The sequence below is a fragment of the Cyphomyrmex costatus genome, unplaced genomic scaffold (genome assembly GCF_001594065.2).
Source record: "Cyphomyrmex costatus isolate MS0001 unplaced genomic scaffold, Ccosl1.0 scaffold123, whole genome shotgun sequence".
In the NCBI taxonomy this organism is placed as follows: domain Eukaryota; kingdom Metazoa; phylum Arthropoda; class Insecta; order Hymenoptera; family Formicidae; genus Cyphomyrmex; species Cyphomyrmex costatus.
This window is the reverse complement of record NW_017275207.1, coordinates 2,096,464-2,114,748: the sequence shown is the minus strand read 5'-3', so window position 1 is coordinate 2,114,748 and position 18,285 is coordinate 2,096,464. Positions and strand designations below refer to the sequence as shown.

At 33.1% G+C, this 18,285-nt stretch overlaps 1 protein-coding gene across 6 annotated transcripts in view; it reads right to left on the bottom strand.

Annotated features, from left to right (window-relative positions):
* The window catches only part of LOC108782294 (CUGBP Elav-like family member 2), a 398,455-nt gene that overhangs the window by 70,048 nt on the left and 310,122 nt on the right, over positions 1-18,285 (bottom strand). For all 6 annotated transcript variants that reach the window (XM_018550531.1, XM_018550533.1, XM_018550530.1 and 3 more), the window contains one exon: positions 16,225-16,394. In XM_018550531.1, the coding sequence (XP_018406033.1) occupies positions 16,225-16,394 (170 nt within the window). The remainder of the gene's footprint in view (positions 1-16,224; positions 16,395-18,285) is intronic.

Genomic DNA, 18,285 nt, shown 5'->3' with positions numbered 1-18,285 from the left:
ACTTCCAGGTTATATGATCGGTCGATGTATTTATGTTCTATGAAGTTGACGTTTAAAATGGTCTCTTACGATGTTAGAAATGGGCAAATGGCTGCACAACTCGATGCACACGTGAGTGTAAGGTAGGAAAATATCTTGTGTCGAGGGACGAGTTTTACGTGCGCACACCTCGTATATCGGTCACATTAATGCCATATAATTTTACGGTCCACGTATAGTTCCTGTGCCCCACCAATCGCGTAGCACTTTGATAAAAACTGGAACGTGTGGCTTGGAACACTGGTACACGAGCTTGGGACGATGCTTTGACAAAAAGCCGAGCAAAATGACTGACGGTAAAAAATAAAATTTTTTGAGAGGTTGAATAATTCTATCGCAATTCAATAGTTTTTTGAATGCGTGAAAGACAGCACTTAGTTGGAAAGTTTTTATTCTACAATATATCCGCTATATATCGTTCAATGATTTGAAGACATTATTTTTAATAGTGCAGATTACTCCATTTAACGCAGCTGATGAATAGCGCTTTACAAAATAAACGACGAGAGCAAATGTAGCATTTTTAAAGAAATTCTTTTAAAAACATCTGGATGGATATATGTTGTAAAAATAATCTTTAAAATTGACAATATACAACGTCTAGTTTGTTATAACTATTTTTAACAATAACGATCATCGATTTATAAGTCGGCGACAAAGTCTACAATTGTATACTTACTTAAAAGATTCATTCTGGTAAATAAATATACGCAGCGATTTTTATTTTCAGAGACATAGGGTCGTTTTAAATTAATCATCGAGGCAACTGGCCGGAGAACTTCGCTAATTGAAAATGTCGTTATATCGTAATCTCGTCTTACAACGACGAGCAAAGAATCATTTTACAGGATATTTCATCTAGGAGACGACGCACGCGATAAGAGGCGAAAGATACGAATTAATTACTTCGATGTCCTCTCGAGCAACTGGAGGTTCAAATTCCCTCAGGACAGTAGTTTATCTTGATTACCTTTAGTCCTTTAGACCTTAGTCCGGGATTAAGAGGGATGATTGAGTAGTCCGCAAGGGCCACGTCTGGCCTGAGCCTTCTGGTATTATATGAAAACACCCTGTCACAATGATTTGTTCTTATTGCATCGAAGTAGCAAGATTAAAAAGTTACTAACTTGTTTTTAATAACGTATCTGCTTCTTTGCTTGGATTTATATAATCGTCAAAAAGAAGAATACCGTTTTTATATTATTTTATATTATTCTTTAAAGAAGAATCTTTTTATACATGTATATTATGATTTAGTTATGATTTAATGTTACGCTGATACAAATAATTACGATTAAAGAAACGATTCTATGTTTAATTAAAAATTACAAAATGGAAATATCTTGTAATAAACGCTATAATCTTACCTCACTGATGATACCATGTTAACTCTCCACATTCATGCCAGCAAACTCAAACCTAAACTATCGACTTCCTGTCCGGTGACCAATCATCGAGTCCGCTTACAACCACGAAGCGAAGCATCACGTTAAAGAACTTTCAGGAAACCTACTTTGGGATCCTTTAAAGGATTATCTTCGTCAATGTGTTCAAAGTCATCTTCACAGAAAACCATTTAACCACCCATTCAAGTCAACCGATATTTGATGAACGTATGTTCTAAACTGCAGGACTTCAAAGAACCGCCTTTACGGAAACGACAAAGTTTTTGTCATATTCAGCGAATCGGTTTTCTTTGAGAAAGCTGCGCGTCGATTAATAACGATTTATCGCGATGAGCCATCTTACTCGAGTACATCGGAATTATTAAATGCCTTTCAAACATGTGTGTATATATGTGTGTGCTGTGACGTCGAGTGCTTTCGCAAATGATTAATTATTTCTGTAACACGAAGTTTTGCTTAGACGCGCGATAATGGAAGCGACGAAAGCTTTTGTTCGCGTGACAGTGATAAAAAAGTTTAATCTTTGTGTGTTACGCATTTAAAAAAATGTTTCTTACAAATGCAATTGGTCAAAAAGTTTTCAAATCTAGGTAGTAGAATAAAAAATAGTTTATTTGATATAATGTTTTCAAAGGGAAAAAAAGCACAAAATTTGCCAAGTAGGTTAAACATGAAATTGTAAAGATTGACACATAAGCTTGCGCGGAAAGTCTGATTTTAATCAAGATTGAACGATCCACGAAAATTTGGTTTCACGAAGGCAACTAGCTTAATGTTTCGTATTATACCTCGTGATGGATGCTACTCGTTAATTTTATAATTTTGCCAGTGAGCGGCATGATAATTGAGATAGAGTCGAATTTACGTAAAAAAAAAATAATACAAATAAAACTAAGTAGACAAAAAGAATGCAAGAACAAATATAAGAAATGATAAAAAAAAGGGAAAGAAGAAAGACAAGTAAAATGGGAACTGTAGAGAGAAGGAAGAGTGGAAAGAAGAAGAAAGAGGATAAATAAGGGAATAAAAGAAAAAATAAAAAAAAAACCGGAAAAATACAAGGAAGAAATGAGAGAGAAGTCAAAGAATAAAAGTATGAAATGCGCAGGTGAGAAAGCAGGAAGAGAAAATGAGTAAGGGAGGTGAGAAAGGTCGGTGGATGATTGGCTACCCGAGCCACCCCCGGTTGCGAAGTACTAATATCAGGTTGGGTGGGATATACTCTTACAAATTGTCTGCCGGCGCGTCGTAGGGGGTCGCGCGCAGAGGGGGATTTGTCTCCATTAAAGGGATTGAGGTTTTGTCGTACTCCACTTCCACACTCTCCTTTCTACACTCTTTCTCTCTGCCCGACAACGCCCTACTTATATTTCGCGCCTGCTTCTCGTCACGCTCTACTGTTCCTTTTTCCGGCGTTTTCTCATGCCTCACCATACACACGCTGTCTCATTGAGGCGAGCACCAGATTGGAAGACGAATCTTTCACCAGCAACAAGCTTCTTCACAAACCCACATCCAGTTAGCGAGCGCGAGTACTTTGCTTTTTGCTTTTCGAGAGACGCAACCTAGTCAAACATACTAAATTCCCGCTAATGGTTGCTTCTTCGTTTTACGGTTTCTGTACTCTGCTTTCTGTGACTCGTAAGTTCGTAATGTGCTCTACATCTTAAAATTAAAAGGTTTATTGGATACTGTATGTCAAACAGAAATTCTTAAGATGCTTTACATTTTGAAATTAAAATATTTTTATATGTTATAGAATTATATTTAAAAATGATGAAAATAAAGAAAAATAGTACATTTCTTACTAACTTTGATTAAACTTAAAAAAATTTAATTTTGAAACAATTAAATAATACAATAAAAATACGTATAATGTTACTAGTTGAGTGTAAAAAATATTATTTTGATTAACTCTTTATTCAGCAAAAAAAAAATAAAAATTTCAAATTCGTTGAAAAATCTGTACTTGCAAGAAAGATTCTAGAATGTTTTGTGTAAGAGAGGTCACAAAGAGACACTGCGTGGCACGGGTTGCGTCGATTCGATAAAAAGAAAAAGAAAACATTGACTCGATATTATTTTATCGGATAGTTTTCGCTCGAGACCGACTGAGGAAAAGAATGGGCCACGTAAGAGCGGCTGATCGAATTGATCTACTGTTTCCACTACGGAATCGGGTCAACCCCGTTTTCGCATAGGTATATCATCTTTTTCTTTATTCAAGCGATATCGTTACTATTCGCGAAAAAGGAGATCTCATAAAAAGTGTTGAGAGAATGATGCCGTACTATTTGCAAGATGGAATTGAGTTATCTGTCACAACAATTCACCAAACAAGAAAATAAAACTGATTAATTACAATATTTCGAACATATTTTAAAAAATTTTGTTTACGAAAGTACTTTGGAATAATATCTTTCAAATTCAATTTGCATTAATAATTCTAATATTACACGATTTTATATAGTGTTATTTCACAGCACGTAACAATATATTTTCGTGACATTTTTTTTTTCAAAAAAGGTCAAAATAATATAACACCTAATAAAAATCTTAAAAAATAAAATTCTTCTTTAAATCAGAAAAGAGTATAAAAAATATGGATATCTAATAACAAAATAATTGTCTGTAAATTCTCGAATTAGTATAAATATTTAAAAATATGAAAAGAATCGGATAAGATACAATATTATAACAAGATCTTTTCTTTTTTTTTCTTCTTTTTGCTACAATGTACAATATATCTACTAATGTGCATATTTATATAATTACTACTCTTACCACAAAGTGTAAATTTATATAATATACAATACATAAATAATCATCATAAAGAATTTTAATTCAATTTTGGTAAAATTCTCTTTATCATGATTCTTCTACAAAACAATATATATATATATGTATATATTTTACTTCTTTTGTACTAAAATCATTTCTAATATATATAATAAGATTATTAGTGTCTGATTTGATTCTCACAAAACATGACGATGCTATGACAGAAATATATCTGTGACCTCTACGAGACGTTATTCTAAGGAAAACAAATATGATTCTACGCTTTGTAGTGCATTAGATTTTGTCGAGTCGGCCGTTATCCATGTGTGTATGTAGTAAGTAGGATTTGTATTTATATTTGATACATATATACGGTCACAATTGACCAGGCGAAAAACGTGTGATAAATCTAAGCAATTTGTTATGCCGGTCACCATGCACTCTCATAAATTCAGAAAGAAGACCTTATTGCCCGGAAGATTCCGATGTACGTCATAATGGAAGATAATATTGGGATCCGTTCCAAGCCATTGTATCCGATGGTTCTCTTTGTGGATCGAGAGAAACATGGTGAACGCGCAATACAACTTTTATCGGAATATATTTGAATCGGTAAATAGGAAAATATACATAGCCTCTGAATTTTTACAAGGAAGAAAAAAGTCTCTGTATAAAAAGTTAGAAAAACATTGTGATTCTTCATTTTATTATAATAATAACAAGAAATTTTCTATTAATAAAGATTTCCTCAGACAATGTAATTTCTCAAATAGAGTAGCTACGTATCTAAATAAATAACTTTATTTATATAATATAAATAGAAAATTTATCAAAATTTTATTACTTTTGTGAAGAAAAATTTAAGGGGAAAACCTGGTTTATATAGGCATGAAATAGTAGGTTAACGGTAAGTTGCCAAAAAGCGTAAAAAGCACTATTTATCGATATTCAAAGCTTTAAACGCGTTTTGCTCAAATTCACTTCTCCGAAATTGGAGTGCAAGATTACTTAAAAATTATTTGACATTAATCAATTTCTTATAAGATATTTTAATTATACAATTGTTAACCATTCTAAATAGAACTGAAAATGTTTATTTAAAAATTTGTCGTTATAAACAATTATTTCTGCATAAATAAATCGAAATTTTTTTTAATCAAAATCTCGTTACTTTTTTTTCAAAATTCCATTAATTCTTACAAGTTGATACTTTTCTCCTGTGATTGTTAGTTCATCCAGGATAAAATATTATCTAATTCAATGCTTGGCACTAGATGCACTAAATTTTGAGCCGATTCTGTGAGCAACCCCCACTACCGCTCGAGTCTCAACGGCCACACAGTCGATCCCCCACGAGATGCTCTGGCTCAGAAGCGTCATAGCTAATCTGGGTTTGTTAAAATTGAATTTGCTGCCACATACATCTATACGGCCAAACAAAATAATATTTGCTTGTAACTATAAACGACAAATCGAATAAATTTATTTAGATTTCTCTAACAAAAGTAAGAAGGGATTTGAAACTTCAAAGTTATTACAAAAGACCAGCATGTCGCTAAATGCTAAAACAAGTAAAATTTTACATGTGTCAAACCTACCTTAAAAAGAACTAGTTTTTTCCTTTATTTTTATTTTAATTTATCAAAAATAAAATATTCAATAAACAGTGATATTTAGTAAACAAAAAAGTGACAAAATCGTTAACTATAACGTAGATAGATACTTCATAATTATCTTTTTCAAATTTTTTAAATATTTTAAAATGGAGAAAATAGCATTGGACTCGACAGATTCATGTGTTTATTGGAAATATTTATACAATAAAAAAAAATGTATTCACTTGGAGAGATATTTACATACACTTATTGCATCTTTAACTATATTAAATACCACAAAAAGAAAGTAGAAATTTGCATGCAAATGTTAAGCATATTTTATATAGGTAACTATTAGATATTTCATATAATTTTTACATTAATTCGATACAAGAGCGTTTTCAATTGAAAAATTCGATTGTCTAAATATGTCTCAAAAGTTTATATCAACACGCTGAAAATTAAACAACAAAAATCACTTCAACAAATCGCTGCCAACGTGATATATAATTCTTCGTTAAATATGCGTAATGGACGGAACTATATGGTGTCCTAGCCGTAGCCGGATATCTCGAAGTCTCGAAGGTAGTCGACACCTGCCGTGGTTAGATAAGCTCCGTGCAAATTTACCCGACTTACTTTCAGAATCAGCCGAAATACGGTTACATTGCACTCTAGCTTGCACCTCTCTTTCTCTCTTCTCTCCTGTCTGCCCTCGCAGAAGCGCTCAAATATTTGCGCAATCGATGGCAGTTTTGCCGCGGCGTAATGGTAAGAGAAGCGAGAAATTCCCGCGGTCCTATATTCGAGAACAAAGAGATGCGGGAAGATAGAAAAGAAGTGAAATGGCGAAAAAGGAGGGAAGAAGATGAACGGAAGTTAAGAGCGTAACGAAACTCAAGGAGACGGAAGAAAGAAGACAAAAGTACAAACGTAAAGCAAGAAGAAACGAGACTTTTGACAAGAATTCGAGAAATTAAACTTCGCAGTGCTCCTTGTAATCCTGGCTGCTGGCCAGAACTTTTGCCACATACTATATTTATTGTCAGGCATAAATTTTCACGTTCAATACTTGTAATGTAAAAAAAAATTCTCACTACATTTGATATTAATTGATATTTATAAAGTGTCGTAGTCATGTTAGAATTAAAATAAATGTCAAGATTTTATAATAACGTACTTTTCTGACTATATGATATATGAATAGGTATAAATGTAAGAATTAAATTAATGACCATTTTTCTTTGTAAAAGTGTGTTTCAAGAAACATTATCTGTTAACAATGTCGACGTTTATCAATGAAATTTTGAAAGTGTACCCAGTAGCAGCCGATGCCATGAGTTCCACAAGATTACGGGGATCAGGAGCCGTTTAGTCGCAACTCCGACGAGACTTTAACTGGCTTTAGTCAAAGTCGCGTAATTCCCTACGACGAAAACGTAACGAGTTCGCGGCAGCAGGATTCCGTAGGGGAGAACCGCCCTCGTCGTTGGGGGTAACTCGAAAAGTAAAAGTCCCAAATCCTGTACGCAACTTTAAATTAAAGCAGTTCGTTTTGCCCGCCTTCCGTGTTTTTATCATCCCGCTAGTTGGCATTTTCGTGATCTACAGGAAAGAAATAAGAGAGCGAAAAGATCGAGATATTCGAAACGCGTGTATAATAGCTTCTTTTTTTGTAGAACAAATCGCTACAATAAAATGAGAATTTCTCAAAGTAGAGAATTGATAGTAAGTTTTTAAATTATATATTTGTTAAGAAAAACAAATCAAATATAAATTTTATCAGTAAATAAAAAAAATGAATAAATACTCTGTAAATATCTCGTATAAAAGCTCGTATAAAACCTATCTTTAAACAGATTAAAAATAAGGTTTACCTATTTGCAAAAATTATTTTGAAAAACTTATTACTTTATTTGAATTCTATAGTTTAAATTGAAACAACACACCCCTCTCCGTAGCAAATTGACGTATATTTGTGTCATTTAAACGTTAAAAAAATAGTGAGAGCTATTTTAGAGATGCAAAGCACGTCAGGAAGATTAATTCGCGCGAGATTTACCAGCCGGTCTTTGTATTTACACGCACTTGCAGCACGGATGGAATCCTGAGTAGGATCCAGCACGAGGGATGAACAAAGGGCAGAAGGCGTCATTAAGGCTGAGTGATCGACGAGCGGACGTCGGAAATACTAAGCAAGTGCCGTTTGCCGACTAGAAGCACGTGCCAGTTCTTGGCGCGGGAGCAGTTTGCCAATTAATTAGAGCTGTTTCCGGTGGTGTCATCAGTAGGTATCGTCGATCCGCCTTCGCAATTAATTTCGGCACAGCCAACTCGTAAGCAAAGATAGAGCGTAGTGCAACAGGGAATAAGCTGCCTCAATCGTTGGAAATTTTATTTCTCCATGCTTGCAGTGCACAAAGCGAAATTGAATCACATAATAAGTACTTATAGGGGTAGAATAATTTTATTTGAATAAAAAGAGATTTTTTTAAATATTTATTTAGCTAATTATTTAGCTAATATAATTAGTAAGTAACGGAATTAAATTGTAAATACAATTGAAAAATAACAAATTATTTACACTACAGCAAAATTGCAATTGTTAATTTGTTAATTTATTAATTAAAATAATTTTTTGTTTATCACATTTTTACAACGAAATTTGATTTAAATACTCTTATATATATATACAGTGAAAATAATTTTATCGAAATAGTGTATTCGTTGCTCATAACGATTTTCTTTGACATCTTAAGAAAAATGATATGGTATCATCGCATTTTGAAATCCCTGTGCAATTATCTAAAGCTTTTTGACTTGCGGTATATATGGCATACTCAGTTATCAGCTCGGCAGTGCCGTTATGGGACTTCAAAAATTTATCTGTCTTCGAAAAGTCCGTTACTCTCTTGCGAAAAGAACCAACAACTATCTTGAATCCGGCTTGCTCATGTTGGAACACAAGCTCGCTTGGAAGCAGCTTTGCGATACTTCCGCGCCAGAGTTTCGTTTAAAGTTTCTCGCGTAATCCTGAAGTGCATGGTGTACGACGACTCCAGCGTTCTTCACGATTTCGGTAACCTTTGAAAAAGTTATAGCAAAGAAAAGAGACACGAGAAAATAACCATTAGGCGAAAAATAAAGAATGACGACGGTATTGTTCGAAAAGACATATTTCGAAAATACAGAAATAGATAAACTAAAGAGATTTATTTTGTGAAATTCAATAGAGGAAAGTGTGAATTCTCACCTATACATTCTAAAAAATGTTAATATAGATTTAACATCAATACAGTGAAAATTATATACATAGACATCGCATGATGTTAAATTCACTCTGCTATTTTTTAAGAGAGTAAAGTGATTTTTGAAGTTAAAATCGATATAAGCACAGAAATAGAAGCCACAAACATTCTTCTAAGCATTCTCATATCGAATTTTTCATTTGGTAATGTTGTATTGGGTAAAAAGAAAACAAAAATCAAAAACAAAAAATGTTTCATGCATCGAGTAATTGTGCGCATGAATTTAATAATTGTATGTAATTAAAAATTGTAAGAGACGAAAGAATAAAATAAATGTTTCATGTAATGTTAATTAAAAAAATGAAAAAATATATTCATTAAGTAAATGTTGATAAAAAATGAATACAACATTTGGAAAAATGATAAAAATTGAAAAAATTATAATTGAACCTTAGTTTAGACACACCTTAGTATACATGTCAATCATTTTTACTCGTCTTTCTTTCGTAATTATGAGATATCTAAAACACATAATACAAAGAAAAAAAGTGAAAAAATAGTACTGATTATATACATATAATCGCACGCACGCATGACAGAAAGAGTTTGAAGTCGCTAAAAACTACAAAATTAACGAATTGTAGAGTCCTGATTTTTATCAAAGGATGCTAGACAGACTGTACTTCCACATGGTGTATTTCTGAACAGTGCTAAAGGCTAGAATGCTGCACGCGAACTTCGACCTCTTCAACGATGCTTATGGCAGAACACCAGGGAAGGTTTTACTAAGTCCCACACAACCCCTTCTTTCCTCCCCGGGGAGAAAGGAGAAGAGCGTAGGCATTTCCTCCCCGTTACAAAAAAAAAGTGCTAAAGTAGTCCGCAATCTTTGTATGAAGAATGATACTTACGTTTCTAGCTAAATCATCATTTTTCAATTATTAACTGCAAATATACATCATTTTCTGCTATATTTAAGCCATTATAGCAATGTTCCTATCACTTCTCAAACAAACAATTGTTATTTCCTGTTTTATTAAACAATGATTTTTCAAGATTTATTGAAGTGTACCTTGGGAATTAAAATCGACACTTTTTTAATATCTTTCTTTCGTCACGGTATTTGATGAATAGCAATTCATCGAAGAAGTTTCAAACTAGGATGCGCACAATTACTCGCTGCGCACAATTACCCTGCTTTCTCTTACTGAATCTTTAAAATTATAATAGATTTCATACAATACAGATCTCCATAGAATATTCTAAAGTCGTTCAAAAGACGACCCAATGTGTATGTACTGGCTAATGGCATTTCCATAATGTTTCTTGAATAGAATATCAACAATTTTGGTCAGTCAGTTATCTTAACATGAGCTAGTTTCCGTATGAGTCCTGGTCGAACATATTTACTCTTCAGTCATCTATTTCTCCATGTTAATAAGTTATTTGTCTCTTCCATCAATTTTACCTATTTTTTTTACATCAGTATTTAGTCGTATTCTTTATCGAAGTCATCAGTTTCATCGCAATTTGGTACGTCAGGTGTCAATATGGTTAGTTTAAAGGGATTTTAAAAACGATTAGTCATATTGGAAATAACTTACATACAGACGATTTCGTGTCATTGACACATCACTAGAGATGATTACGATAACCGGAGCCCCCCAAAATGAAAGTGTTTTTGAGAAGTATTTGTAGGCAGGAATACGAGAAAAATAGTAAAAAAAATAGTAAGTAAAAATTGTATAAGTACAACTCGACACTTGGAGAAAAAGTGTCGTGCTGGTTGTTTATACCAATTTTAACGCCAGTTCTATTATAGTTAGTACTGGCAGAGTTCTATGCTCTGAAATCAGTTTTAAGCAGAGTTTCAGCCACTGCATATTTTTAATCAATTTTTTAATTTCATTTTTAATGCTTTTTCGACATTCTCTATTTGCAAATAATCGTCGAAAAAAAAATTTGTTATGATGTTTAAAATATTTACGAAGAACATTTACATATCAAAAAACAAACGTACCAAATATTTTTGTACTTTTTTAAAATTTCTAAAAAAAAGGATACCTACTAATAGCGAGAATATTTTCTTAAGAAGGATATCGATCTTCTCAAACTATTTTTAGGCGCTTGATTGACAAATAGTACACAACCAATCTTTATAGAGCTTCTTAAAGACAATTACGTCAAGACGAAGTTCGGCTTTCTTCAGTGTGAAAGAGCAAGTTGACGCAAGTATGGCACGACTTAAGGACGATTAATAGGACCGTGTGATTAATAGCAGGGTGTACTTCTGGGCGTAACGAGCAGCGGGAGGTCGATTCGCGTTTTCGTTTAAGACAAACAAATTCTCCGAGCGATCCACGCGCAGAGTATACCGGTGTGCAAGAAGATTTTAGAGCGAAGATGCAAGAGACAAACGCGCCTTACAACGATACCGTATATCCATACAAAGTAACAGGAAGCTTGTCGAAGAGGAATTCGCAATCGACACAGGGAAACATCGCCGCACGAGAGAGCTCTGTTAATTTAACTAAAACATTTCCCGACGTCTTTTCGCCGAGCGGAGCTACGAAATTCCACGCGGAAAATTGTGCAACGGGAGACAGCAGCCCGTCCTTCCTATTTGCAGAGAATCCTATTATCGTCCTTGTCGTTCCTATACCATGTCTCACAAAGTAGCGGAGTATCGAATTCCGCTACTTTGCGACAAGAAGCGGCGCAGTCGGACACTTTCGGGATTCCGATATATTGGCTACGATGGCAATCTCGAAGGTCTTCATTGCGAACACGATTCCGCACTTGTTTTAATCGGGCATAAAAGGAGTTTGCCGCGAGTTCGTTGTCTCCTATTGACCCACCAAATTGGACATTCCATGGATTGCTCACTTTAGCAATATTGATTTCAAAGTAGATGACTTCACCGTTTAATTTGTTTCGCATACATTTCGTATTTCGAAAATGTATATACCTAAATTAATATGATAATATCTGAATTAATTATGTTAATGTCCTGCGAAGTTATTTTATGATGAGATTAGTTTACCTTAATATGCATATTGCAATAGAAAATTCTTAATGATCAATATCACCACAAGACTGTAAATGAAGAATGTATAAAATAATAAAATAATTCAAAAAGTGAAGTCATTTAATTGAGATGTAATTTAATTAACAATAGAATTAACAATATCAGAAATATAAGGGTCTGACGAATAAATGTAAAGCTCAAGCTCTAACAAGAATTAAAATTATTAATAAAAGCCAGCACTGAATGATAATGTGTAATTCAGTTCATTAACAATAAAGATAATCAATCTGAAAAGTCAAAGCTGTTAATACAATAAACATTTCGGCCTTATTTCTGGCTGTCCTAAATATAAACTGATAAATATCAATACAATAGATTTGACGCAATTAATATATTGTACAAGTAAAATTCTACGAAATATGTCCAATAAACTACCATAAAGCACATCGTTACGAAGATGTGTCAAGTGTCACAGAATAGCCAATAAATTAATAATTAAATGATATTAATCAACAGCACACAGAAACAACGCGGTTGCCACGACCAAAAGTTCTCGATCAATACATCTTTTGGTTATAAGAATTATAGCATGATTGTGATAAAATGCCACGTCTTAACAGTTATGGCTGTTAAGATATGTCCATCTTACGGTTATCACAATCAAACATACTGATGAACGAAGATTATCATTATTTCCGATTATGGTAACTGCGTAACATTTTTCCTGTGCAACTAATACTCTTTCTATAATTAAAACAAATAGGTTTTCAAAACCAATCATAAATTAAATTCATGCCCTGTTTAATTATTGACATCCAATATATTTAGACGATCTCTCCTCTCCCACCTCAATTATAAATTGTGAGTAGAGATGATATATATATGTATTGATAAAAGACTATAGTAACGTGTTAATATTGTATATTCGTTATGAATTAGATGAAGGGCGATATTATCTACATAAAAACACAAAGTAAATATAAACCTATAAAGTGTATGTAATTTAATTAATCAAGAGTAGAATTTAAAAGAAATTCTTTTAGTTATATATATATTAGACTGTATTTTTTTATGCTTTCTATATTTAATTTTAATTAAAATATTCTTTATAAAAATAATAGAGTTTTATTACAACTGTAATTTTATAGAAAGCGCCTAAAATTAAATAAATGAGGATTAAAGTATTATAATTACCGATGGCCGAAGCAATTTTTTTCATTATGCGACATTACGAGTATTCCTGCGAATAATTTAAACTTTAAATTTATCCTGGCGTAAATCAAATATATTCCACAGGTACCTCTTGTTAATTTTTAGTAGAGCTCATGCCAAGCTCGGCTCCGCGGCTTAATTAATATAGAATTTCTGGAAATTTTAGTATTTTATTTCCACCGTTGAGATAAAACGCCTCGATGCATTGTGGAATTTACTTTCTGACTCGTTGTTTGGCCAGCGACAGACGAGCAAACTCACCTCATGTCGAGTTATTATTCCGGTATACATTTTACTTAAGTATCATAATTTATACCGATTGGATGTGTGTGTTTTATTGCTTACAGATGAGATTCTATAGAATGCCAGTTATTATTGATGAACTAATATTATATAAAGTGATAATTGGTTCATTTTAAGATATTCTATATAGAATTAACTGTAATTTAGTATGAGGAATGTGACGAGCAGATTGCCTAATATGACGATTGTCAACTAAAAGTTAATTGGGAAACAGTAATTAGCTCGTTTTATTGTAAAATTGAAACTCCACGTTGACAGAGATTTCGAATCTAAAATGCGGTGCATTAAACAAACGGCCCGCGAGCGGGACATTAATTCACCATTACGTCATGGTAATCAAGTTAAATTTTCACAATGGGGAACGAATTTCATCCCAGTTGTACTGCCTGCCGCCATCAATTTTGCAGGTGCGCATGACGTTTACAATTCGCCCACATTAATTATTCCGGAAGTTCTCAGAATCCTAACATTTCGCGCCTTCCGACTCGGATAGTGCATCGCGTACATTTTACATATAGATCTACTTATCTACGGAAGATTTCTAAAGCATACTTCAAGAAAATTCGTTTAAATTACCTAGAACTGCAAAATAACATACATTTGGCAATCGATTATTTCCAAAATTTAATATACAGAATTGTTTAAAAGTAATTTTTGCATATAATTCTCTCTCTCTCTCTCGCTCTCTCTCTCTTATATACAGGTTATTTAAAAATTATCTAAATATCACTTGGTTGTGTTGATTTCTAAAAAAAATCGTTTCACATAACTAATAATTTTTTAATTAAGAAAAATAACTTTTTCAAAATTTCATTGTTTATAATCAATAATGAAATTTAATATATTTATAAACACCTAATATAGTTTATAATAATATAATTTATAATAGTTCATAATTTAGTGAACATACCATTTATTCTTTAGTAAAGTATTTATTATAAATCTAATATAATTTTCTAGACTGATATATAATAGCTAAACAAAAATGATGATGCAATAGGATACTTTCCTTTTTTTGTTCGTCATACAGATAAGTCCTACGGCAATTCAATTGTGCTTGATAATATATGTATGATGAACTTTGACCATCTTGCACAGAAATCGATATTCCTAACATACACACTAGGCAATCGGGTTACCACACAATGCCTAACTTTCACATTGGCTGCAAATTTGAAGTCCACATCAGTGAAAGTAATTGCACAAACTTTCACTGATGTGGACGATGTTCAGCGAGCGTTAAGGCTAGTTATTAGAGAGCACGTGTATATCTCAGTGACAGCCACGTTACAAGCGTGCTATTCCGACGTGGGGAAACATAAGAGAGGGTCCCATGGGGTTGCTTTCTCGCCCTCTGATCAATATACCGAGAAAGGCTTATAGCAGTAACCGTTTCTAACTATATATCAATTGTTATGCGAATTTGTCTTTCCACATTTTATTTACTTGATGTGGATGTTTGTTGAAACCGATATAATGTAATTTTCTTTCAATACTATGGCCCTGTTAATCCTATAAAAAAATTTTTTTTAAATTAATGATTCTTCATATTCTAAAGTATCATTATTCCCTCGTTCTTCTTACGTTTGCTTATTTATTTCTATATTCATATTTTCAATTTAGAAAACACTTGTAGTTGCGACACTTGATAAAGATTGAATAACATTTTTTACAATCATGTAGAATTATTTTGTTTAATAAATAAAAAATAAAATTTTTAAAAGTCAGATTATTCGGAATAATACCTAATTTCAACATGCTCCGTTACGAGACTACATCAATAATAGTAAAACATAACAACATCAATTATAATGAATATTCGATATAACGTTGTGGGATCAATTTAATGGAAAATATGATTTCCGATGAGTTAACCTATTCAGTGAATTTATTGGCATAATTCAACTTCAAGAACGGTTTCAAAAATAAATTAATGAAATAAATTGGAATTTCAATTATTTGATAATCGAATAGTATTATCGTCACACATCCGTCTTCTATACATAATACGTATATGCACATATAATCTTCATAATATATGCCTATCATTTTATCGTAATTATATCACACCGCAATTAATCGCAAAAAGTATGAAACAATAAGACACAAAAAAAGCCATTTATATTCTCTAGAGATTCAATTGTCAAACAATTCTCGTGTATTATCGCAAGAGTCCAATGTATTCAGAATTAATCATGATCTATGATAATATCCCAATATTTTATCATTCTTTCTGCCGTCATAAATGTGTTTTCCCTGACTTTTGTTTTCTTTCCATATCCGTTCGCATATTTATACAAATATAGTAATAATATAATTTTTGTAATAAGAATACATATAATAAAATATGTATATATGCATATATTACCGCTCGATTCAGATCGTCGTTTCTTTTTACTATGCATTTGCAAAAAACGAGCGAAATCTAATTAATAAAATATGATTTTATATTCATTGTGGTTATAATTTAAAAATCTAATAAACTTTAACTCTAAAATAAAAAACATAGAAGTATAAATAAAAATATTGTTTTATCATTATTCCATTAAATTCAAAAATTTATTGCAACTAGACAACTTGTAGCATACAATCATAAACGCTCAATCACTCACCCCTATGACTGCCGGTGATCTTGTCCCGCAAGATATTTATCTGATGCACTCGACCATATTCCTCAAACATCGTCCTCAAATCATTCTCGTCCATATCGTGAGGTACCTGCCCTACGAACATCTTTATGTTGTCTGGATCCGGCAGCTCCACACTGTTGTTATTCATTATACTGCAACACGAAAAGAAAGTTTATGTTGTATATGCGGTATATTAAACATGCGTCCGTAGAAAAAAAAAAACAATATGCCGTTATTAATACGTTAACAAGTCAAAGACTCCTGTGTGCACTTTATCAGTTTGTAGTCGTGTAATCTCGTGAATGAAGCAGAAGATTAATTCGATAGAAAATGACACTTTTTTCAATAATAATATACGTATTCACAGGCAACGGTCACATTTGTTAATTCTAAAAGTAGTAAAAATAAAGATTCATACATAAGTTATTATATAAAATGACTGTGACAAAAAAAAGTCTTTAGCAATTTTATAAAATAAATTGCACTTGTAAGCTCTTATACTCAAGGATTACATATGTTTGCGCGATAATATTTGTTCATAAAATCGATGAATAAAACGATTTCGCAAGCGGATTTATTCAGTCGACTATTTCGCGACCCAGAACCCAATCGACTATTTTGATTGGACACGTTGCAAAGCGCGAAATATTCTCACGGGCATCGCACTCGTTAAACGAGCGATTAAAATATTAAGCACTTTATCTGTGCAAAGTGAAGCGGAGGATGATTTTATTGCGGCGACATATATACTGTAACCACGAATGGTCGCAAAGTGAGTTAGAAGTTATCATATCTGGAATGGAAAAATATTGGGCCGAATATTTTGTAGCATGTTCCCTATGAATATGATTTATTTTATATACAGACCATGTCATCGTTATTGAATATCGTTTCAGCTTCAGGCTGACAAATTTGAAGTCGATTTGCCGTTAGCAATAATTTCATGGAAATCCATCATCGCTAGCAAATTTTCAACTTTCCATTTTCGATACTTTCGACATACACAAATGTCAAATACAATTTTTGTTAAAGTAACATTGAGAAGAAACCAGTTTTGAAATGTGATAACTGTTTATCTTCATAGTTGATTCAAGTCCAAATTGAATCGCATGAAAAAAAAACGCGAGAAATGTTTCGGAATATACGAATATATATTTTGCACGTATACTTATATTTAACCTACGTTACCCGACGAAATTTTTCGCAGTGAAGCTCGCACGCCCCAGCCGAACGGCCGGATTAATGCTGCATTTTGCGAAGCGCGGCCTGCATGCGACGTATGACTATTTTAGTACATACAGCTGTGAGCGCGTTGCTCACCACGTATAAAAGACTACTGGTGTGTTTGGTTACCCCATAGTACATATTTGACCGTGCACAGGCTCGTCCGCTTTCGAAACTTACGCGCGGAGCTTTTCACCGGCACGCAGTAATTTCGCCCGGATTATGCGTGTTTGAGGTCCTACCCTTGGAACGGTATACACCATTCCCGCGATCGCACGCGAATTCTCGTCCGTCGATTCATCTGATGCTGGACAGCTCGCATGCGCAAGTTTCTTCTAATTTTATTCTTCACGCGGATCTACCTCGACCAATGTTTTCACTACAAGTCGTTGATTAAAATCTGATACGTGGGTCAATATTTTGCATTCCAGACATTTTCCCCACGAAAGCATATAAAATGTTACTCTTGACTTTATTTTACAATCTCTGATTATTCCAACGGATGCATGCGCAACCATTACTATCTTCTAAGCGATTTAGCAGGAGATCTAAATATCCTGCTTTGATTTAGAGAGCGAATCGACGCAAGTGCGAGCTTACAATAACATAAGCCGGATACAGATGCAAGCTTTTGCTAATGATTTGGAAACTATTTGCTAAATTGAATAGCGGAAGGAAAGCTTGTTATCAGTTAATACGCCAAACTTAAGCGATACATGGGTCTTTATAACAATTTTTGAAACGTATTTTATCAATTACCAAGCTGGAGTAGTAACTTTATACCTGCTTTATTATTATATATACATTTATTTTATATAA